Raw genomic sequence first — 24663 nt, 5'->3', positions numbered from 1 at the left:
TGTTGGTGTGTCCACTCCGATCGATTGAATTGTATCCGTTACATAAAGTGCTATTCCTCCTCCTTTCTGATGTGTCCTGTCTCTTCGGTAGGGCTTGTACCCTGGTAGTGCAGTTTAAGTCTCGATGGATTTGTTTTCTTGTTGGTTTCCCTTGCGATCCATTTTCCTTTCCGTCCCCTTCTTGTTCTGCATACTTTTGTCTATTGTCTCTCTTGTCTTCCTCCTGTGGAGCGTGGTGTGTTTCTTCATTACGTTCATTTTCTTCTTCTTGCCCCTTGTTGACTTCCCCATGTAGTAGATTCCTCCTATCCCTTTCTTGATTTGTCTGGCTCTGCTGGTATTCCATTGCTTGTTTGACGTTGTTGGTGTCTTCCCTGCACTTTCCCCACTCAGTATCCTTTTGGGATACTGTCTTCCGAATCATCAACATCTGGTTGACTGTCGGCTTTCCCCTTCCTCTCAGTTTAAAGCTTGCTCTATTCCTCTCTTGATGTTGCTTGCTAGTAGTCTAGTTCCCGCCGTGCTCAGGTGTAATCCATCTCTCCTGTAGAGCTTGTTCTTGCCCCAGAACGTTGTCCAGTTCCTCACGAATTGAAACCCCTCTTCTTCACACCATCTCCTCAGCCAAGCATTTATTGCTTGTAGTTCCGTCTGCCTCTTCACATCAGCCCTCAATACTGGTAGGATCTCCGAGAACGCTATCCTCTGTGTCCTCATCTTCAGCTTCCTTCCCAAGATCATGAATTGTTCGGTGAGTGCCTTCCTGCTGTAGTCTCTCCTGGCGACATCGTTCGTCCCGACATGGACCATCACTGCCGTCTCTTCCGTCTCTGCTCCCTCCAGGATCCTTTCGATTCTGTCGATGATGTCCCTGGTTCTTGCTCCTGGGAGACAGGTCACCAGCCGATCCTCTCTCCCTCCTGCTATGTGACTGTCCACCTGTCTCAAGATCGAGTCTCCCACCAGGATTGCAGATTTCCCTTCTTTCAGTCTCCGCTGTGGTCGCATATCAGTGTCTTCGGTGGCACTCATTTCTTCTCCCTCTAGGTTCTGGTAGGATCCTGCTTCTTCCTCCTGCGAGTACCCTCCATGGGATCCTTCCTCGTTCATGTCGGATAGCTTGTGTCCTTCGCTCAGCTCATCCTCCTTGTGCGTGCTATGCTCGGGTTCTTCTTCTACTCTCCTGTAGGCATCCTCGATGAACTTCTCAAGTTCCCTGACCTGTTCCTTGAAGTGCCTCTCTCTCGTTGGGTAATCGGCTGTCAGGAATGGGTCTTCTGAGATGTAGAGTCCCTCTAGTTCCTGGATCCTGTGCTTCAGGTGACTGACCTCACTCTTCAAGCTCTTCAGTTCCTGACATCGTCCGCACACATACAACTGTCTCCCCGAGGGGAGATAGTCGTACATGTGGCAGTCCGTGCAGAACACTGGGAAGCTCAATCCCTGGGCTCCTTCAGCTTCCATGCTTGTCCGCCTTCTAGAGGTTCGTATGCTCTTTGCTTGCGCACTCACTCTTGATCCTGGCTCTTCTTGATCCTCTTTGTCCTCTGCTTCCTTCCGCCTGTCCTGTTCTTCGTAGCCCTCTCTGCCTGTCAGAACCTTTTGCTTGAGTTTGTCTTTTCTTAACCCTCCACCACTGCCTTCAGCTTTTGTGAGTTCCCCCTGTTACCTCTTGGGTTTGTCTCTTTTATCTGTCTTCTGTTCTTACTGCTACACTCTTGTGCTCTCTGTGCCTGTCCTTTATCTGTCTTCTGTTCTTACTGCTACACTTCTATGCCCTCTGTGCCTGTCGCTACTCTTTTGTTTTGTGTGGGTGCGGCCTCCCTGGACCTACCTGTTTTCCTGTCTTCAGTGCCTTCTGTCCCTCTTGCTTCTCTTGTCTGTATGCGGCTTTCCTCCTGTGCCCTTGTTACCCTTTCCCTGTGTGCCTGCTACCACTTACCGTGCTACCTCTCCTTGTGTTCTAGGGTGTAGCGGTCTGGCTCTTCTTACGGCTCTTCACAAAGGCGCTCTCGCTAAGGCGAGCGCCTTTGCCGCTCGCCTTCGCCGCGCGCCGAACGGCTGTGCGCCGCTGGCTCCCTTCCTGTTAAGGGAGTCCGGCGCCGACGCTGGTGATGACGCGGTGCGGGTGGGCGGAGCTAACTCTCGCCGCTACCCGCTCCTCGTTCCCACCGTGTCCTGCTTCCTCCTGCTTGCCTACCTCTCTCCCAGCTCTCTCCTCCTCAGCTTCCGCCTGCTCTGCCTGCCTCCACGCAGTCTAGCTTAGTTCTTCGCGCCGCTGGCTCCCTTCCTGTTAAGGGAGTCCGGCGCCGACGGACGCTCTTTCTGCCATCTCTTGTAGTTTATGAAAGCTAACCTCTTTTTTCTTACCTTTTCAGCCACTACATTTGAAAACCAATGTGGCCTTCTTTCTCTCATACTTTTATTTACTTTCCTAACAAAAATGTCCATTGACCTTAAGAATAACTCCTTTTAGTTTTGCCCACTGCCCTTCCAGTGCCCCCAGATGTTCCCATTCAACTAACTACTCCTTGAGGTATTTCCCCATCTTAACAAAATACATTAATATAGTAAATGAAGGCAGATAAAGACCCGTGTATGTTAAAACTGGTGGCATTTTTAAGAAGGCAGTTTGGAAAAGTCTCCACTGTGCATTAATGACACTGCCAATAACACGCGATACAATTAACTGCATCTGCAATAGCCTCCACATCAACTGTAATATGCACCCCATCCCCTTCCAATTTAATTGGATGTCATTGTTTCGAGTTTCTTTATTTTTGATATACCGTCTATCAAAACAAGTGTCTAAACGGTGTAGAATATAAAAAGATTGAAGAAAACAATTAAAATAGGTAAATAATAACAATATTTTATCAAATATTAAAAATACTAGACGGATTCACATTGACGTACATGGAAGAAAAGGGAAGTTGGGGAGGGAAAGTTTTTAAAATACATTAAAGTAAAATTAGTAAAATCAGTAAAAAATCAAGTTAAAGAGTATAATCAAGTTAAAGAGTGAAAGAATTCTCCCGCCTCTTCCCTGGGCTGGGCCTTGAGCATCTGCGCATGCTCAAGGCCTTCTGGCCCTCGTTCTCTCTGAGATCTCGTTCTCTCCAAGAGAACGAGAGCCAGAAGACCTTGAGCATGCGCAGATGCTCAAGGCCCAGCCCAGGGAAGAGGCGGGAGAATTCTTTCACTCGCACAAGCAGCAGATGGGGTAAGGAGCATGTTTGGGAGGGAGGGAGGGTGGATGCCGCTTCCAGCACGGGGGTGCAATGCAGTTCTCGTAGTGGGGTGTTCTCGGGGGGGGGGGATTTGCGATGCTGGTTCTTTTCGGGGGGGGGGGGAAGGGGTGATGCCGGTTAGAGCGGGGGGAAGGGGTGAAGGAGCAGTGCCGGTAGCCTCGGGGGGGGGGGGGAGAGGAGGAGGTAGAACGAATCAAAGCAAGTTTCCATTCATTCCTATAGGGAAACTCGCTTTGATATACGAGTAACTTGGTTTACGAGCATGCTTCTGAAACAAATTATGCTCGTAAACCAAGATTCCACTGTTTATATATATATATATATATATATATATATTTTTTTTTTTTAAAGTTATATTTATCAAAATAGTCTCCATCGAGGGGTATACACTTAGGGCTCCTTTTACGAAGGTGCGCTAGGGTTTTTAGTGCACGCACAAAATTATCACGCGTAGCTGAAAATCTACTGCCTCCTAAAAAGGAGGCAGTAGTGGCTAGCGCGCTTGGGAATTTAACATGCGCTATTGCGCGCATTAAGGCCCTAGTGCACTTTTGTAAAAGGAGCCCTTAGTCCAGCATGTTTCCAGTTTTTCCATACCATTGGAAAAATATGGCTTTTGTCAAAAAAAATTTTAACTTGATTTTTTACCAAACTTTTCAAACTACCCTTATATTCATGCACTAACCAGTTAACATGTGGTAAGTAGCTGCACTGATTAATACATGAATGCCGTCAGTGCCCCAACATCCTCCCTCTCCAAAAAAAAACAAAACAAAACTTTAACACACAGCATGTGTGCACTTGGCAGTTACAACATGATGCCTGAGCATGTCCCGTGATATACCATTTTAAGCCGCATTAGGCGTGTTAGCGTCAAATGCAGCTTAGTAAACAAGTACCTTAATATGCCCCAACAGTTAATGTACTGCACTACTTAAAAAAAAAGCTAGTGCAGATTAGCAAGCACCTAAATAAAGCACCAAAGTAAACGTTAAACGCCATCTTTAAAGCACACAGAGATAGGACAAATACCAATCATATAAAAGGTGATTTGCAAGAAAAAAAATTTATTGACAGTGATAGTTCTCAACAGAAAAGAGACTATTTTGTTACAGACTGTTGGAAATACATGATGCATCAAGAGGCCAGCTACTTATTTTGGGTTCCTCAGCACACAGAAAACAATTGTAAAATCCTGTTACAACAGATTAATACTGTGCGCAAATTTAACAATGAAGGTGATTCTACATTGTTTTTGAAATGCCAACTGAATTTTTTTAATGGTTTTGTTTCACACATATTCAACATGCACAGAAGGGAACAAAATTCAGAAGTACCAAATACACATACATTATGTAATTGAAAACAGAGACATTGTTTCTACAAAATTCATATGCACAGGTATAAACACTGGCAGTAGAGAACCAACTATCCCAGTCAGCATGATTAAGTGCAGTATGAAGAAAACAAGAGCTGTAGAGTACTCTAGACACTTGGGCATTTATGTACTTTGCAAAATATAAGTATGAATCATGATGAATCTGGCATGTCTGCAAATTTTAACTGTACCTATAAGTAACTCACCTAGAGTTAGAATCTAGATTAGCCATCTGTATGTAGATGTGCTTTCATGGGGCTTTTTCAATTCATGTCCGACAATATGTTGGTATTTAAGGAAATTCTTACAGATAGCCATTTTAAAATGACTCTACATATGCTTGAGTTCACAACAGATGATCAGGATTTTGAAACTACCATCTGTATTTGGAAGTGTCATAAAGCAACATTTCAACCAAGCCATTAATTAGACTGAAAAATTCCTAGATGATGAGCAATGTTAAAATATAGTCCTATAAATCTTCAAAGAGTAAAAAGTTATTCTCTCTGTAATCTGGAGTTTGGTTATGTGCCAAGGGAACCTTATGCCTCCCTTTAAATACTCCATGCTACTTCAGAACCACAGCTATGCAATTCTGCAGCATCCAGATGAAATATATACGAAGAGAATTTTAAATTGAAAAATTATTTTCTACTCTGAAGCTGCACACTGCTATGTTTGCACATTATACCCTTCAGGAATATTGTCATCTACATGATTGAGTCAGCCAGTATTATTCTTTATACTTCAGTTTATATACTGTCAGAAAAAATTAGGGTGGGCCTTCCACTTTTTCTGCAGTCAGTGGTCCTTTGGTTGTTATGAATTTCAGTGCTTGCTCACAAGAACCTCAACTGAATGTTCCGGATAGCTCATTTTGGTCTTTATTGGCTGTCATTTACTACAAGTTCATAGCATTAAACATCAATTGACAGCTCAAAACAACTATAACCAAAGAAGCAGGCTAAAGTAAACTATTTTTTGGTAAAACAATAGATCTATGAAAAGGTAGATGAGAATACTACAATCTATGATAACATTTTGGAGATAGCTAATACAACCATGAATCCCAAGCTACCAAAGACCACTGTCGCTACCAAAACACTTGTTCAACCATTTAAGTGCTAAAAGAAGTCTGTTATTCAGTTAATGTGCGGAACAATCCAATTCACTATTTGCTTTCTGAACAATCAGCAAGTCAAGGGCTAGATTTAGAAAGTTAGCAAGTAAGTGATAATTCAGCATTAGTAGTACATAGGGTCTGCATGTAACACCATTTATTAAGGTGTATTAGTGCACTGTAATTCCAATTACTAGCCTCATGATGGTGGGTTTGTTTGTTGTTGTTTTTTTAGCTTTATTTTATTCCACTTTTAAAAAGTAAAAAAAAAACAGATTTTAAACCTATAATTTTTATTCTGAGATCAATGCTAAGCTTAGGACACTCTTTGTTTTCATGCTAGAAATTTAACTCTTGGGTCAGAGCCAGTGTTAGCCCATGGTACTATGCCAGCATGGACTCAGACTTGGGTGTCCTAGGGTCAACCACCACTCCTGGTTGAGGCTAAAACCCTGCATCCAGGAAACCTGACATGGATCCCCCCTCCCCCCCCAAAAAATGAACTTTCATGCTGCTTTCCTACTTAAGAACTAGCTATACTATTGCTCTTGGCTAGCTCCTTGGTGCTGGCTTTTTCTTTTTTTAATTGAAGTTCAGTTGCAATCATAATGCAGAATCAATTAAGGCTCCTTTTACTAAGCTGCAGTAGCATTTTTAAGTGGGTGCTAACCCCTGCGCTACGCGGAAAAACTAATACCAGCTCTATGGAGGCGTTAGCATCTAGCGCAAGTGGCATTGTAGCGTGTGCTAAAACCGCTAGTGCAGATTAGTAAAAGGAACCCTTAGTTTAGGGGTTCCTCTGGTTTGCAAGTTCTGGGCTGGTTCTGAAAGCCACCAATTTTTTTTAATTCAGTTGTTAGGAATATGAATTAACTTCTATCTCTAACAATTAATATTGAAAATGGCAGTAAAGTTATTGACTTTGCTATAATTTTATCTTAACTTCTGATGTAAAAACTTAGCACACCATTTTATTTCTGTTTTAACCATGTTTTGTCCTAGTGCACTTTTCAAAATTTCCCATTCATTTGCCCACCATTAGTCTACTGCTTCACGAGATTCTTGTTTTAATTTTAGTGTACTTTTTTACCTAATTTTTTTTTTTTTTACATTACCTCAGAGGGTATAGGGAACAAAGCTGTGTATGGATCAGCATATTTGCAATTCAATTATCTTACAAAGAAGCCATGTGACGTTTGACAGAAAACTGTTCACCCAAACCTCTAAAAACTGGTCAGCTTTACAGAATATTGAATTTCTTCAAAGAACAAACGCTTCTGTTAAATAAAAATATAAATTTAAAAAGTTTCCTATGAAGAAACTGAGGTAGAGTTATATTTGTCATGTAATAAGAATATTATCAATGTACCAGTTATTTATATAAACTAGCCATTATAGTGAAAAAGAATTTGTAAATTCCGCAGAAAGCATATTCCCCTTCCCCCCACCAAAAAATATTTACAGCAAAAATAAACTAAAAACCCTCTCATTTTTGTGCTACTACAAACTATGGGGCCTTTTTACTAAAATAGCTATGGGCTTCTTAGCATTTTGCTTTTACTAAATCTGTTAGTGCGTACTAAGCTTTAGTAAAAGGGCCCCTATGGATCTTGCATGGATTTAGAGACTCCCAGCAAGCCATTATTCATAGTTGCTCTATGGCAGTACTTACCAATCTTTCTGCAGCTATGACCCCAAATCACACAGATGCAGAAAAGTGCATGACTCCTGTGTAGTGCAGGGCAATGATGTCCTATAAGGTGTCTACCCGGCTCATGACCCCAAATGCAGGTTTTGTGACTCCTGTTTATGGTACTAACCCATAGTTTGGGAAGCTCTGCTCTAAGCATTCAATCTGATTTCAACCAAAATGTACCTCTATTACCCAGTCACAAAAACTAACTGGAAGTAGCTTCCAATCTGATTTATTTCCATCCATCACAGTATGTTTATTCAAAAATAGCATAGACACTCAGAAAAAAAAACACTGTTGGCAACATTTACAGTCTTTCTGGTTTCCTTTCACAGCAATGATTTTTAGTGCAGTACGCAAGAAAGGCTAACCATTTATCATCTACTGAAGCATATTGTACCATTATAACCTTCATTTTAAGGTATTTTAAAGTAAAGAAAAAATGGACATTTGCTAAGTAAAGAAGTGCAGCTATATACAAAACCTGTTAGTTCCTTTGATAAAATATTTTTCAGTTATTCTACTAAAACAAACATATTGCCTAAAAAGTACAATTTAACAATGCTTAGAACTTTGCACTGGAAAGCATACTATCTTCTAAAATTCTGATCTGAAAAACAGAAAAGGATTTTATCACTGTTTTGAAAATTATCTAATTAACTTTTGCTCAGTAGAGTTAACAAGCTGGAAAAAAAGAAATAGGGAACCACGCAGCCAAGTGCTGCACGGCAAATCTCCCGTTTCCCACTCAATTCCTATAGGCATTGGAGCATTTACTGCGCTGGCCCACATTATCAGGCTTAGTAAAAGGAAAGTTTTTTTGTTTTTACCCAAAATCTTGAATTTATTACTTTTCATTGGTCTCAGATATGCTGGTTAACATTTTTTAGATAGGAGCATGATGCACTCATTTAGGGATCCTTTTACTAAGGTGTGCTAATGGATTCATGTGTGTTAAGGTCATGCAGCCCATAAGTATGAAGTGTGATCAAAAACTTTGGTGAATGCTGCTGCCAAGTGCCATCCAATGGAAACGCAGGGATCTTCAACATGGGAAGCTGTGCGCCAAACCTTAGTAACAATGGGTGACAAGTTTCAACTTCTTCAGTACAGTTGGTTGTGAGCTACAGTTGAGAAAAGGTGTGTTTTAAAGTGTGCCAAAAATCATGGATTACAAACAACATGAAATTTAGTTTCAAACTGCAAACAAATGCTAAAGAAACACACAAAATGTTAAAATTAGTTTAGGGTGATATTGCAGTGACCATGAAGATGGTTTACAAGTGGTTCAAGTGATTTCATAATGGTTGTGAATTGGTTGAAGATAAGGAGAGATCGAGATATCCTTCAATATCAAAAACCCAAGAGAATGTTGAAAGAGTAAGCAAAATGATACGATCAAACAGGTGATTGACTATTAGGGAAATTTCTGAGGATCTAAACATCTCTTATGGGGCCAATGTTGGGCAGCAGTGACATAGTGGAGCCGCACACTGTGTGGAAGAAAGCAATGGCAAACCACTCCTGTAGTCTGCCGTGAAACATCACAGGGTGGATTCCTTACTGTGTGTGTTGCCATGAGTCAGTGGCTGACTCAGTGGCATGATCCATCCAAATATCTCATATGGTTCCATTCAAAACATTTTAACAACAGATCTGAACATGAGGCGAGCGAGTGCAACATGAGAAATGCGCAATAGGTTTCATTCCCCATCATGATAATGCTCCATATCACACATCGCTTCTGGTACAGCAATTTCTGTCAATGAAAACATTATGGTATTTCCTCATCAACCTTATTCACCAGATCTGGAACTGGTAAACGTTTTGAATCAATTCAAAACATCGAGACAGCCATGATAGCACAACTAAAGATACTCATGAAAGAGGACTTCCAGTGCTTCAGAAAGTGGCAAGAATAATGGGATAAGTGTGCTCGAAGTGAAGGGGATTATTCAGACAGGGATTAATGGCAATGTGTCTGTTACTGTAATTTTTTTTATTTATTTAAATATTCACCATATTTTTTAATCATACCTCATATACCATGGATTGAGTGCCATTTAGCATGAACTAAATCCATTAACATACCTTAGTAAAAGGATCCCTTAATATGTTGCAAATTACAGTGGGCTGCAAATAAACTTGCAAAATGGAATGTCTTTTTTGAAGAAAAGGTGATGTTTAAAGCAGCAGCAACAACTAGATTCTTCAAAATTACCTGGGTGTTGGGAAACTATTAGACTCTTCTGGTCTTTTCTTTATTCTGGTTTTGTTTTGTTTTTTGTTTATTCCTTATACATGTTGCACATTTTTTAATAAAAAGAGCACATCCCAAATTTTAAAAATACCTTTGAGTCTACTCCTCAACTGAGGAACCAAATGTCACTCTCTTCCCACCTGGTATCATTGTTCTATATTTTTGTATGTTATTCTTAAAACCAATAAAATGATTTGAACAAAAAAAAAAAAAAATTCACTATAGCATAACAAGTGGTTGTGAATCTATGAAATATTAGAATATTTCTTACCTTCATTTAATATGTGAATATATAACATTTCTTTTATTTAAAAAAGTATACAAATGTGTCATCTTAACCATGAAATTAAGCTGCAGTTACTGAATTATTAAAGTGCGCATGTGTAAAAAGATTTTTTTTAACAAAATTACATAGAGAAAATGTATTCTTTCAAGTTTTCCAAATGCTTATGTACGGCAGGCTCTCTTATAAATTTCAGGCAGAATTTAATGAAATTCCTCTATAATGGTTTTAGTAAAGTGAGCCTTTGCACATCATTCCATGCCATTCAAGCTTTGTGGTACCAGATCAGATACATGTATTGAAGTGATGAAAGATATATAATTATGACAATCTAATCAACACACATGATATCTTGCATGTTTAACACATTTACATCTGATCAGTTTGAAGTACACTATCCAGTATAGGCTGTCAAGAAAATAACTTCAGTATAAGTATGTACTGTATTATGAGAAGTAGCAGCACTTTATGAAAAAATTAAGGACTCCTTTTACTAAATCACAGTAGAGCTTTTTACTGCAGGCTGGCAAGGTAAATGCTCCGATGCTCATTCAATTGTCATGAGTGTTGCGCAGTAAGAAGCTCTACCACGGTTTAATAAAAGCCAGCATAAATGACTATTCTTTCAAATAGAATCCTTTGAAAAGTTGTGTCCAAACCACAATATTCCCAAATGTATGCTGTCAGAACTACAGAGTAAAGTGAAGAATGGCTATCTGGATGTCAGAAGGTGCATTGCTGTAGAGCATGCAACTTCACAACTAGTTAAGGCAGAGGCGTAGGTAGACAAAATTGCATTAAACAGCAATTACATCTGAATAATAAATGCTGGAAGCAATTTTCAGCATTTATGAAAAATATTTTTACTGAGTCATTCTGATGGTGTTAATATTAAAGTACACCAGGAAAAAGAATTTATGTTGAAATTAATTTCATATTTATGTCACTTACTTGAACTGCTCAATTCATAAATTCTAATTTTTAATAGAAGATATAAACTGAAGAATAGACAGCAACTTTTGAGATGAAAAGAGCAAATAAAAGAAGTAAAACATAAAACAATTAAAGCATGCTAAGAATTGTAGGAAAGTATGGAATTAATGTGCTTAACTTTTATTTTCAGTTCTGACAACTATTGGTCATTCTGGGGCGATTTCTTTATAAAAATCACAATTTGTCTTTTTGCCAGTTTCCTGTTTTTTTCTGCTCACTGATTCACAGCATTCGTTGGCTTAATGAGATTTTTGCACTGAAGTACAATACTAGAAGGTATACCTGTATACAGACTTGCTCTGATAAATAGATTTTGTGTTAGAAAGTTTTCCCATAAAAACATAAAATATGAATCCAGATAAAGGTCAAAAGAGATAGTATGTCTTACCATTTTTTTCTTCCTACTGAGATATCATAGATCCTATTTGAACATAACATAAGCCTTACTGGGTCAGACCAATGGTCCATCAAGCCCAGCAGCCCATTCTCACGGTGGCCAATCCAGGTCCCGAGTACCTGGCCAAAACCCAAGGAGTAGCAGCATTCCATGCTACCGATCCAGGGCAAGCAGTGGCTTCCCATAATCACTGGCTTCTCCACAACAATTATTATTCTGTGCCTGTTTTCTATAGCATTTCTGTGACCAACTTTAAAGACCTTTCAATGCATTATCCACCTTTTATGAGAAGAAACAGAGGTCAATTATGGTTCTTGATTACGGAATGAAAAAAATATGGATTACTAAAAAGTACTAATAAACCAGATTGCTAAAAGCAGTAACAAAAACAAAACTACTTTTTAAACAATCATTTGTCACTTACATAAGAATTATTAAAAGTAAAAACAAACATTATGGGCTACTGTTGACTGACGTTTATAGATTAAGTGCCTTTCTTATGTGTAGCAATTAAATGCTGTTTATACTTAAACAGCAATACAAGATCATAAATTCCTACAATTATTGCATTGATAAATTTCCACACTAGTATTATGCCAACTTTCAGATGTAGGAATTACAGCAACAGGTTTGCAGCAAAGAACCAAGATTAAACTTTTATGCCAAGTTTACACATCTAATATGAAAGGCTCATATGATTTGATGCAGTTTTTGAAATCTTAAAACCAATAAATTGGAAGAAGACCTGTGGCATGCCAGTTAAATTTTTCACTATGTTGCCTATAAATTCAGAGGTAAATTGCTCCAAAGTCAGTGACAAATTTCATTTCTCTAGCAGCTCATACCCACAGTTTGATCTAAAGAGATACAAATCAGCTATTACAGAATTTATTCTGAAATCATTGCTATAAAAGTGGCTAACAGTAAAAAAAAAAGAAGAGCTTCCCCTTGTGCACACAATTTTTTTATAAAAATGCAGGGTTATTTTGTTTCTTGTTGATTTTTTTTTTTTTTTTTTTTTTACCAGACAAGCATTTTAGACCTTGTACTTCTGCCTTTGGTTTTAAACTCCTCGGAAGAACCAGAAACACTTGTTTTGTGTGTTTTTTTGTGATGGACCAGACATGTCTTTTTACCAAATGCTTTGCCGCATTTATTACACCTATGAAGTGAAAAGTTTTTGGTGACTTTAACCTCAATACCCATGTCAGATCCTTCATACTTTTTAGTGGGAGAGACAGTGGTTCCATCTTGCCTTAAACCTATCTGTTTTGCTTCATCCCTTTGAGGGCCTCTTTTTGTTGCCTTATTTAAAACAAATTCAATAGGCTTTTTTATCGCCCTGCTTTCTAATCCAGCAGTTATTTTGGCAAGGGAACGGGATGACCTTTTATGTACAACAGTTATATGCCGTATCACATCACGTTTCCGACGGGTCTCATAAGTGCAGAGGGGGCATCTGTAGAATTTAACATAAATATTGTTTCCATCTGTATGCAGCTCAATGTGCTTTGTCAGGTTCTGCTTGGATGTGAATTGGCGCTTGCAGAGTTTACAGTATAGTTGCTTAAAGTCAAAACCAGCCGAAAGTTTAGGTTTCTTATACTTCTGCTGACCAGCTGCAACAGACGAACTAGATGATTTAGGGGGTTCACCATCTTGTTTAACTTTATTTTTTTGTCCTGCTGGTATACTCTTTTTTTCATTTGGATGAATCCCTCTTAATTCATTCTGTGGAGGATGAGTAAGTGAAGTGGAAGATTCTATACTGTCCATTATACTAGGGATTTCCATTTTTACTTTCATTTCGGTATTGATGGTAGCATTATTGGGCCTTTTCTCTTGCCTTGAGTCCACTCTACAGAGGGTTGTTTTATGAACTATTTGCACATGCTTTCTAAGCAACATTTGTGAACTATATTTTCTCCTGCAGTGAGGGCATTTGCAGGTATTTAGATTGTAATCAATCTTAGATGATGGCTTTTGTTTATGAGCCAAAATCTTAACAGATTTTTTTGGAGAAACTGTCTTCAATAGTAAAAGGTGTCTAGGTTTTACAGATATTTCAGGAGTAACAGAATCCCTTCTTAATCCTTTATGAACTTCATCAATGTGTCTCCTCACATTGGCTTTTGTAGCAAAGGATTTGTGACATACATCACAACATGTACTGGCTGTGTAAACATTCTTATGGCGCCCTTTTGGGGATGATGGATTAGATTTTCTTTGTACTTCAATGTGCTTCTTTATTTCCTCCACTTTTTTCTTGTGAACTCTTTTAATATGCCGACGTATGCTGCGTCTACAATTAAACCCCTTCTTACAGAGACGACAAACAATCTGGTGGTCTGTATCAGAACTTTCAGCAGATTTAGATACAGGATTCAGCAACTGAGGTTGCTGCTCTTCAGAAGCAGATGTAGAAGAAACCTCCTTTCGAATATTTTCAGCAGGAATCGGTTCCACCGTTTCTGTATCTGGAGTTAAAACAGAGTCAGAACGCTCATTGCATGGTTCTAGTATTTGTACTCTGCCTTGGTCTGGAGTTTCGCTTCTTTCAGTGTTCTGCTCTGTATTGTCAACATTTGAAACAAACTGAAAAACTGCATTCTGATTTGTCTCTATAGGCTCCAGTTTAACAATGTACTCTTGTTTATCCACCCTCGGATAAATGGCTTCCAGGAGATCTCTTATGGCTTGACTTTGTTTATCATTTTCAGTGGGTTGCTCTGTGAAGGCAGAAAAGGTTTAAAATTTAATTCAGTTTACTATACATTTTTCATTGTTTAATAATTTCCTCAAACATGTTTCAGTTTATATTATGTAGTCACTTCCCTTTATTTAACACTGGTATTCATAAAACATTTATGCACTGAGAATACATACCATCTCTCAAGTAGCCATCTAAACAAGCAAAAAGATATGGATGAGCCTTGTGAGTAATAACTACTTGGTCTATTTCTATTATACAAAATCCTCAAACTACAGGTTAGATCAAATATCTGCAGATATATGAACTGGTTCAGGAGGTCATTCCATGTCAAGTAGTCCAGAGCTCCCCACTGGACCATCTCAGAAATTAATTACATTTTTTTCAGGGGATATATTGGAATCTCTAATGAAGATATCCAAAATTTTGGGGCATTGTCCCAACTAGATCCAGAGTTAGGGGTCCCTTTATTTGAGCCACTTTTTTGTATCCATGGAAGATTTCGAGTGGGGACCGTCCTTGAAATTGGATCAGTTGACATGGAATTGCCCTCAGGGAATATCAGACTATGGGCTCCTTTTACTAAGCTGCGATAGTGGTTTTAGCGCGCGCTAGACACTAATGCATTGAGTTGGCGTTAGTTCTAGATGCGTAGTGTGGGTTTAAGACGCGTGGCAATTCTGCGCGTGTTAAAAACGTTATTGCAGCTTAGTAAAAGGAGCCCTATGTCCCAGAACATTTACTAATGGCAGAAGAGGCAATAAATTTTTGCACTCCTCTGAGTACAAAAAAAAAAAAATAGAAGCCTGATTTACTAAGACTTTTCTGCGATTCTATATGGGGGGAGGACATTACAGGCAAATATTCATCCACAAAATATCTAATTAACTTTAATCAGATATAAAAACAGGGTTTGATAAAGTCCAGGTGCCAGGTTACCATGGCAACTAAAAATAAAATACAAGCACACAACCCAGACCTGGAAATTAGGCTTTGAAGCTCATAATGGCTGTGATAAGCAGACAGCAATACTGCCTTGCGATGGCAAATGGAAGCAAGTGCTATTGTGGTTTAGTAAAAGGGGAGGGTGTGGGGGGGGGTATATCACTATTCTTTGTTTTTGTACATGAATATTTAAAAAGTTAAATTTAATTTGATGGTATATATTTCAGCAGATCAAATGAACAGCCAGGGCACTTATCAGTCCTGATTATTTTCTAAATTCTTAAGACAGTTGTACTTTGTTCTGATTTTCCTAATTCTGCTCAAAAGTTTAACTGTTTACAACTACTGCAAAGTCCTGAGGCACTGGCATAATATATTAGCCATAGATACTGAAAAATGATCAGGCTGACATCAAGTATCACTCCCAGCTGATAGGCACACCATCACCCTTGTAGCAAGAAGAGCTGACATGGTAGTTAATGCCAGAACTTCTTTTGCTTGGTAAATTAAGCTGTTGGAAATTTCAAGTCCTAATTCTGTCAACTCAATCTCAGAAGTGCATTTAAGATGTCACTTTCATTAGTGTTTTTCAGTTTGTTCAATGACTGACAAACTGCATTTTGTTCATTGCACTGTAGTCAACATGCCCTTTCTAGACAAGTGAAAGAACATGAGTTGCAATATCGCTATAATTTGCAGAACATGAAAAACTGTCTGAAAGATTTAAAACTGGAGAAACAGCCTGACTTTCAGAATATAATATATCAGACAATTCGTGCATCAGACAAAATAGTGTTCATATAAAAAATGTACTCTAACATGATAGCAACAAGTTATTTTTAAATATATTTCTTTCTCTATTTCAGCTTCCCCCTGCAGTTTTCATTTTTTCAATGTTTGTTCTCTCTTTTCACCACCATATATAGCAGTGGTCTCAAACTGGCGGCCCGGGGGCCACATACGGCCCACCAGGCACTAGTTTGAGGCCCTCGGTATGTTTATGATAATCACAAAAGTAAAATAAAACAGTTTCTTGATCATATGTCTCTTTAGCTATAAATGACTATATTATTATTAAGACTTAGCCAAAAGGAAAGAATTATAAACCATAAAGAGTTTTACCTCATGCAAAATTGTCATTTCTTTAATAAGACATTAACTATTTTTTTTTCTGAGGCCCTCCAAGTACCTACAAATCCAAAATGTGGCCCTGCAAAGGGTGTGAGTTTGAAACCACTGATATTCAGTATTAAAAACTCCATCTCAAGTCTCTAGCAATATCGGTTCATAGACAATGGCGCAAAAGACAAAGGCGCACCCAGACAATTGAGCACAGCGCGGAGGTGCACGCCACTCAAAATTAATGTTTTAGGGGCTCCAATGGGGGGTTTTGTTGGGGAACCCCCCCCACTTTACTTAATAGACATCACGCCGGCGTTATGGGGGGTTTGGGGGGTTGTAACCCTCCACATTTTACTGTAAACTTAACTTTTTCCCTAAAAACAGGGAAAAAGTGAAGTTTTCAGTAAAATGTGGGGGTTACAACCCCCCACACCCCCCACAACGCGGCGCGATGTCTATTAAGTAAAGTGTGTGGGGGGTTCCCCCCCACACACCCCCGTCGGAGCCCTGAAAACATTAATTTTGAGCGGCGCACGCCTCCGCGCTGCGCTCAATTGTCTGGGCACGCCTTTGTCCCGGCGCGCTTTTGACCTGACACCAGCAATATCAGAAGAGCATCTGCAAAATCTGTTGTCTCTCTTTCTTCTCCTTCTCTATCATCCTTCCTTCCCACTCTCCCTGTTCCTTATATTCTCTCCTCAATTCTTGCCCTCAAAAAAATCCTAAGCAGCTGGAAAAGCCCCACCAAATTTACAAACTTACTAACTACTAAAAATAGAAGACAGATCTGTAATCCAAATCACTACTGATAAATTAAAACATATAGGGGTCCTTTTACTAAGGTGCACTAGCTGATTTAGCGCACGTTAAACGCTAACACATCCATTATACTCTATGGATGTGTTAGCATTTAGCACGCACTAATATTTAGCGCGCGCTAAATTGGCTAGTGCGCCTTGGTAAAAGGACCCCATAGTCAAGTGCGCAATACAAGGTCTGAGTAATATGTAATATTCTTAACAACCTTCTACACTAAACAGAAGACACATACAATGACATAATTAATGCAATAACACAACTCTACAGTTAGTTTCTCGAGGAATTTTCTCAAGTTGCAACACTCTTACACACACACAATTCAAAACTACAAATCTTAAAGCAAAATTCTTACATTACCATATTTTCACGATAACGCGCACCCGTGTAAAACGCGCACACGGGTATAGCGCGCGGGAAACCGACACATATGTAAAAAAATTTTACATACCGCGCGCACCCGTATACCGCGCATGCTGCCCCGACTCTCCCGTCGCCGCCCGACTCTCCTTTCGCCCGCCCCAACTCTCCTCTGGCCACCCCGACTCTCCTTTCCCCCGCCCCGACTCTCCTCTCCCCCTTGAAGTCCTGTCCCCACCCTGAAAGCCTGATGCCCCCCCGATGTCCGATTCACCCCCCCGCAGGACCACTCGCACCCCCACCCCGAAAGACCGCTCACACGCACCCGCACCCCCACCCCGAAGGACCGCTCGCACGCACTCCCACCCGTACCCCCACCCTGAAGGACTGCTCGCACCCCCACAGCCTCCCAACCCCCCCCTCATCACGTAGAAGCTCCTACCGGTGTCCTGCTGCTTCCTCTTGGCGGTCCCGGCCCTTCTGTGAGCCCTGCGTCTGCGCTGCTTCGTCTTCCGGCGATCCCGCCCTTTCTCTGACGTCAGATCAATGGAGAAACTACTCTTACATTAAAGTTATTTTTTTTTGCTTATAAAGAGTTCCATTGTGGCTGCATTTTTTATTAGATACTTTAAATAAGCAACTTACTATCATCCATAGTGAGACTGGGAATGCAGTAGAATTCTTTATGAGTAATTAAATTGGGCAATCCTCTGAAGAGACTGCGGCATGATTTACATTCAAAGATGGTATCCACTTCTTTCAACAAAATGTGTTTTAGCTGTTTAGTTCCTGAAATACAGCAAAACAAAACAAAAAAGAAAACTTCAGAAAGTTAGTATGTCAATGGCTCACCCAATATTAATATACTGAGGGGCATTTTTGAAAGAACATCCAAGTCAGAATTGGGACATCTCACTCATAACATCCCCCTCCAAAAATAGAGTCCATCTCACAGCCATTTTTGAACAGGAAATACATTGGGTTTCCTTGTTTAAAATAGGTGAGATCGTCCAAAATGACCAGCCATTGTTCAAAATAAAACATCCAAATTATGAACACCAAAAAAACAGGGGCAAGGAGTTTGTCTGCAACATTTGCACAAAAACAGCCACTCAGATGTCCCCTGCAGAGCAGAGGGGCAGCCTAGTGGTTGGTGCAGTGGACTTTAATCCAGGGATTCCAGGTTCATATTCCATTGCAACCCTGTTTTAAATGATGAGCCCTCCAGAGACATGCACCACCTCCAACGGCCTTCAGGCTTGCAAAGTATCTTCAATATGTAGGTACAGTAGGTATATCTCTTATTTCTGAAGGTTGCCCAATTTAAAAGTTTTTTAATTTAAAAAAAGCATTGAGGTGTGATTTAATCCTGGGTCCCCAAGTTTACAGGCTACCCTTCAGACCTGCTTGCTGCTGTGTTCAGAATACCCATAATACCCGATGTTGTGAGAGAGCCTAGTTTTTCTTTCCGGTGTCACTTTCAGGGGTGAGGGAGGACAGGCCAGTAATCAATGGGGGATTAAGGAGGGGGTCATGCCTTAAACCATCCAGTAGTCAGCTACTGAAGAGTACCTTTTTATACCCTGGGCATGACTGAAACAGGTCTAACTTAGGACGCTCTTCTTTTTTTGACTTGGATATTTCTTTCCATTTATCGTTTAGTTGCAGCACAATTCAAAGCATTTTACAATCAAATAAAATCAATAAAAATAGAATTAGAAATTGAACGCCATTAAAAATTAAGCTAGAACTCTACATTCATGCTAAGAAAACAAAAACATTCAAGGATCAATACTGCAAAAAGGAATGTGATGATCACTGTTAGACATCTTAAATTTAGGCCCTCCCTAGTCTTGCCCTAAACATACCCACAATATGTCCCTTTGCTATTTGATGATCAGCAGCACAGAACCTTCAAATTCTGTCTTTCAAAAATCATGAGTTGGACATTTTAGGCAAATGAACATTTTTGGATATCCATATGCTCGAAAATGAGCACCAAGTTTAATTCTACTTTTTAAATACCTTACAGCAATTACTACCATCCAGATTACCCTGCTATTCTGGATCATGATGCAAGGCCATAACTCAGCTGTCACCATAAGTACAGTTGCTTATAAAATCTCTCCTCATGCAGGACAGCATGCTATTTTCTTCATTTGCACTCTATCTCAGACAGAATTACATATATGATTTGCCCTTTATAAAACTTTACATAACTAGGTAAATGAGTGTGTGCTCTCTGAATGTCCTGACTACTAAGTCACCTGTACAACCTGACACACAAACCAGACTATGAAGATGATTTTAGAAATGAGTACATAAGTGGATACCACTGGCACACATGTACATTCCCTTCCTAAAACTACAGTTTTTTACAAGTGTAAATCAAAAAGTAAAGGCAAAATACATTAAATGGCTTTAACAGAAGGAACTGTGAACAATTAAATATACCACTTTTCCACATACTCCACATGCAAGATGATGCAATTGCTGTATCATTCAACTAGTTTCTGCATTCCTGCAAAGAAGAAGTATTTTGGCTGCTCCCAGCGCCAGGTGAGCACTGCTTCCTTTACTTCATGCTTTGTCTTTTGCTCTCCGGGTCACAGTGATGCACGGACCCATGTCCCATTGCCAGTGACAATTCTCTCCAGAATACTTAGATCTTCATACCATCTCAGGAACTGGATCGCAACCTCCACCCGCTGTTGCTTGTGAAGATCAGTAAGCTGTTTGGGAAAGCATTGTGTGCAGACTTTCCTGTATCCTAAATCATCATACATTATGGAAAAATGCAGATTCATAGCAGATATCCAAATTTGCAGCCAATTGAGACACCGTTATCTGTCAGTCTTCTCTAATCAACCACACTGTCATAGTGCTCTTGTGTGTGCAATGTTGATGGGCAAGCAGAACAAGCTTCGTCAGTTCTTCCCGCTTTAAGACTTTTTATCCACTCATAAACCTTTCGCTGATTCATGGAGCTATATCCATACTGAGTCAATATCCGATGGTGAATTTCCACAGGTTTCACTCCCTCTGCCCAAAGAAAGTGCTCTACTGCACGTTGTTCAATGGTGCAATCTTGCATTGGAGCATCCATGTTTCTGACCTCATGGCCGCCACATGATTAAAGGCCGAGTGCTGTACTGTGGGTGGACGTACTATCCAACAGGCAATGTACGAGTACATATGTTGCATTTTGTTAGCTCTGCTCTGGTTATCGCATAATTTAACAATTGCCTTAAATTTTTTATTCACTTTTGTGCAAGAATACTTTCCATTTCTAAAATCATATCTTATTCGTATACATGCAATCATCAGCAGCAGGTACATGTGTATATTTACACCTGCTTTCAAGGTGAAGAACTTACATCAGGCATGGATATTGTTTAGAAATACTATCTTGGAAACCTACACCAGAAGTATTCCATGTATTAAAAGAGGAAGGAAGGAGAAATGATTGCTAGCATAATTAAAATTACTAGTAAGAGTCTTTTCTAGCTAAAACATCTTTCAAAAATGAAATTGGATACAAATGAAGACAACAGGAAAAACATAAGCATTGTCACATTAAGATGCAAAACATTGATCAGGCAGACAAAAAGAGAAACTGAAGATAACTTTGCTCTAGAAGTAAAATCACATCTTTTTCAGTTTCATCTCAAATAACAAGATGCCTGAAGGAGTCACGTAACCATTAAATGATTGAGTGTTAAAAAGGGCACTCAGAAAGGATAAAGCCTTAGTAGAAAAATTAGACCTGGCCAAAATCTGGCCAACTGAAGTCCAGATGCACTAAAGTCAGCAATCATCTAACGATAGTCTGGTTTAGCGACAATCGGGTTTGCCAACCCGATGCACAAAATGACTCACTGCGTGGTTTTGTGCTTGATCGCTCATTTTCCAAACCAGCCATGGAAATAAAGTCATTAATGTTGAAATGCCATATAAACCAGCAGAGCGACTGATGCTGTAACATGGCTTCCTGATGCAGAAAAAAGTAATTGCTTTTAGTCTGCAAGTTAGATTGGCTTTGATGGACTTAAATGACATGTTTGCTTTTAATAATTGATTTGTGCTTAATAAATTCAACTTTATCCCAGGTTGATGTGGACGGTTACCTCCCCACTTTCTATTTGCTGTACTTGAAAGATGGTCAACATAATGCAAATTTGATTCCAGAGGTGATAGAGGAAAGCTACAAACCAGTGAGCTTAATGTCAGTTACAAAATTACTGAGCATGCAGATAGTTTAATGGAACACCATCAAGATGAAATTTAGTCAAGGGAAGTTTTTAAATCAACAACCTGCTACATTTTATTTTGAAGGCATGAATAAACATGGAAAAAGGTATGCCAGTTGATACAGAAACTATAGACTAACAAGGTCAACATTGAAGCTGGCAAGAATGAAGCAGCTATCCTATAAACAAAAATTATTGAACATATAAATAGAAAAAGGTTAATAAGAATGAATCAGCAAAGGTTTAGCAAAGGAAAGTCTTGCCATACCAATTTATTAGATTTGTTCTGAAAGTATAAACAAACACGTGAAAAAAGGTGAGCCAGTTGATATACTGTATTTGGAGGTTCAGAAGGTTACTTCAAGAAATTAACACCATGGGATATGAAGCAGTACGCTACTGTGGACTGGAAACTTGGTAAAAGACAGAAAAAAGAGTGAGACAGGGATGGGGGCAGAATTTATCAATATGGGCTACTGTTAAGATGCTAACTCGGGTTGTCAATAACTAGGTCTCACAGCATAAAATGGGGCCTGTGTTAAAATAGCAAGAGTTAGTGGTTATAACATGTCTTAATGGTTGCCCATGTTGCTAATGTCCTCCCTAAATAATCAGTTTACCAAGTGGGAAAAAAGTTCAAATAGTGGAGTTCCCCAAGCCTTTGTATTGGGACCTGTGATGTTTTAACAGTCATAAAATATCTGGTGAAAAGAGTAATGAGCAAGGTGATCAAATTTGCTGATGACATAAAACTATTCAAAGTCATTAAAATGGCAAAGAATTATCAGGAGTTGCAGAAAGCTCCTTATGCACATCAGAGACAAGGCCTCTAAATGTCAGACAAAAATTAATGTTAATAAGTGTAAAGTGATGCAAATGGGATTATTTTTACTTAACTACAGGTAGAAAACGTTATGTTCTGAGTAAGAAGTCAAATCCCATGAAAAAGATCTTAGAATTATTGTGGATACAGTGAAAACAGGCATATAGACATACATGCCTGTCTGGCAAATTGCACAGGGAATTTAGAAAGCCGAATGTTCAAGTAACATTAATACTAGCTGTCTTGATCACTATAAAGCTTTGTGGGTAGACATAGGAAAGGGTGCTGATTGCTATGAACTAACCTCCAAATTCTGTACATAGTGTCATAAATTGTGTGCGCAAATCGGTGTATACAAAACCAATCAGTGCCAATAACTGGCAATTAATACCTCATGAATGACAGTAATTGGCACTAATTAGAAGTTAGGCACACAACTTGGTAGGTGCATTCTATAAAGTGGTTTCAGTTCTAGTGTGTGACTTTGAATAGGAGGCATAGCCAGGGGAGGAGCACGGGTGGAAATGGTCATTTCTAAAAGGTAAGCGCACCGATATTGAATATGCCTGATACACACACAACTTAGATATTTAGGACTGGTTCTCCTTGGCCTAAATGGATGCACCTAAAAGTTATTGCAAAAACTGGTGCTGGATGCCATTCTATAAGGTGTGCATACCTTTTATAAAACATGCTAAGTGCCATTCTAGTTTCATAGACTTTTTGGTGCTATATATAGGATCAAGCCCTAAATGAGGGAACTTGTCTGCTTATCAGCCTAAGATGACAGAGTATAAATGAAAGGACCCACCTCTGCTGTATATCACATTAATTTGGCTTCTTTATCTATAAGCAAATTTGTCAAGCTGAGAAGTATCATCATAAAAAAAATAGAAGCCCTTTTTTTTTAACTAACAATTAGTGCATGTTGTCTGCAGCAGGGCTCATAAGAATAAAATAAGTTCTGTTGCAGATAACAAACAGTGCAAGTTAACTCAAGAAAATCATTTTACAACAACTTCATTTTAAAACAACTTATCACAAGTTCTTTCTTCCTTGTTTTTCTTCACATTACTACTTTGCAAACAATTTGAAATAGTTATCTTATCAGCATCCAATAAAGGAAATATTGTTAAATATTTGCTCAATAGAATTTCAGATGATAATAATAAAGGACGCATGGGATAATTCAGTAATCTTAAATTTCTAACCCTCAATTTGCTAATGAAGAACCAAACTTATCCTTTGTCACAGTTTTTGAATTTTCTTGTCAGAGAATTGTTTTGACTGAAATTTTTAGGAAAAGAAATGGAATGGCTCACACCTTTCAATAGTAGCCCTTGGCAAGTTATATTCAGGTACTGTATGCATTTCCCTGAAGAAGTCACACCCGAAGTTTATTTTTGGGGTAATGGAAGGTTAAGTGTATTGCCCAAGATCATATGGAGCAACAGATCATTCATCAGATGACAGAAAGTACCCAAAGTGTCATATCCCACTAGTTTTAAGGGGAAGGATATATAGGCAGACTAGTTGGACCCACTGGTCTTTTTGCCATCATCTACAATGTTACTGTACAGCATTTGTTCCAAAAATCTAAATTTTTCCCAAGATTGCCGATAATAATATTATAATAAGAGGAAAAGATGTGCTCATTTCCAGAAAAGACTAATTTAAACAAAGACTTTCATTTTTAGTTTATTTACAAATTAGACCGTATATAAATAATTTTTTAAGGAAAGACCTGGATTGAATTGTTGGTTTTTTTTGCTAGCAAAGCTATGAAAACATTCTAGCTTGTGTTTACAGTGAAGGGAAAGCAATATCGATTTTTGTCTATACAATATTAAGATACAAGGAAAATGGCATGAATGCTTTATTCAATGAATGATAGTTGGAGAAATATATAACTAAACAACATTCCATCTGCAAAACATTTATGTGCAAAGAACGAAATTGTTACATTAAAATAAATCCAATTTATATTCTATGCTTTTGGCTGTTACTGTAAATTCAGTCCAGAGGAAAAGGTGAAGGAAAGGATGGATTAATAATATGAAATAAAATCATTGAAAATGGAGCAGATGAGTTTTCTTCCCAGAGGGCTAAGATGATTCCTTATTCAAACTCATATAAGGACCCAAGGGAAAATATATCAGAGGAGCAACTGGTACCTCTAATATTAGAGCTAAGAACTCCCTGTGGTTAGCTTCTCTTCTGCTTAGAAGTTTACCATACTAACTCAGGGATGACTTTTTGAAA

General features: G+C 38.9%; 1 protein-coding gene across 4 annotated transcripts in view; it reads right to left on the bottom strand.

The window, feature by feature from the left end:
* Positions 1–4298: 4298 nt before the first annotated feature.
* ZNF800 (zinc finger protein 800) overlaps positions 4299–24663 on the bottom strand; it is a 64692-nt gene continuing 44327 nt past the window's right edge. For all 4 annotated transcript variants that reach the window (XM_033958709.1, XM_033958710.1, XM_033958711.1 and 1 more), the window contains 2 exons: positions 17974–18117; positions 4299–14104 (listed from right to left, as the gene is read on the bottom strand). In XM_033958709.1, coding sequence (XP_033814600.1) covers positions 12396–14104; positions 17974–18117 — 1853 coding nt within the window. In that variant the 3' untranslated portion in view covers positions 4299–12395. The remainder of the gene's footprint in view (positions 14105–17973; positions 18118–24663) is intronic.

The sequence above is a fragment of the Geotrypetes seraphini genome, chromosome 9 (genome assembly GCF_902459505.1).
Source record: "Geotrypetes seraphini chromosome 9, aGeoSer1.1, whole genome shotgun sequence".
NCBI classification, from domain to species: domain Eukaryota; kingdom Metazoa; phylum Chordata; class Amphibia; order Gymnophiona; family Dermophiidae; genus Geotrypetes; species Geotrypetes seraphini.
This window is presented reverse-complemented; position numbering and strand designations above follow the sequence as displayed.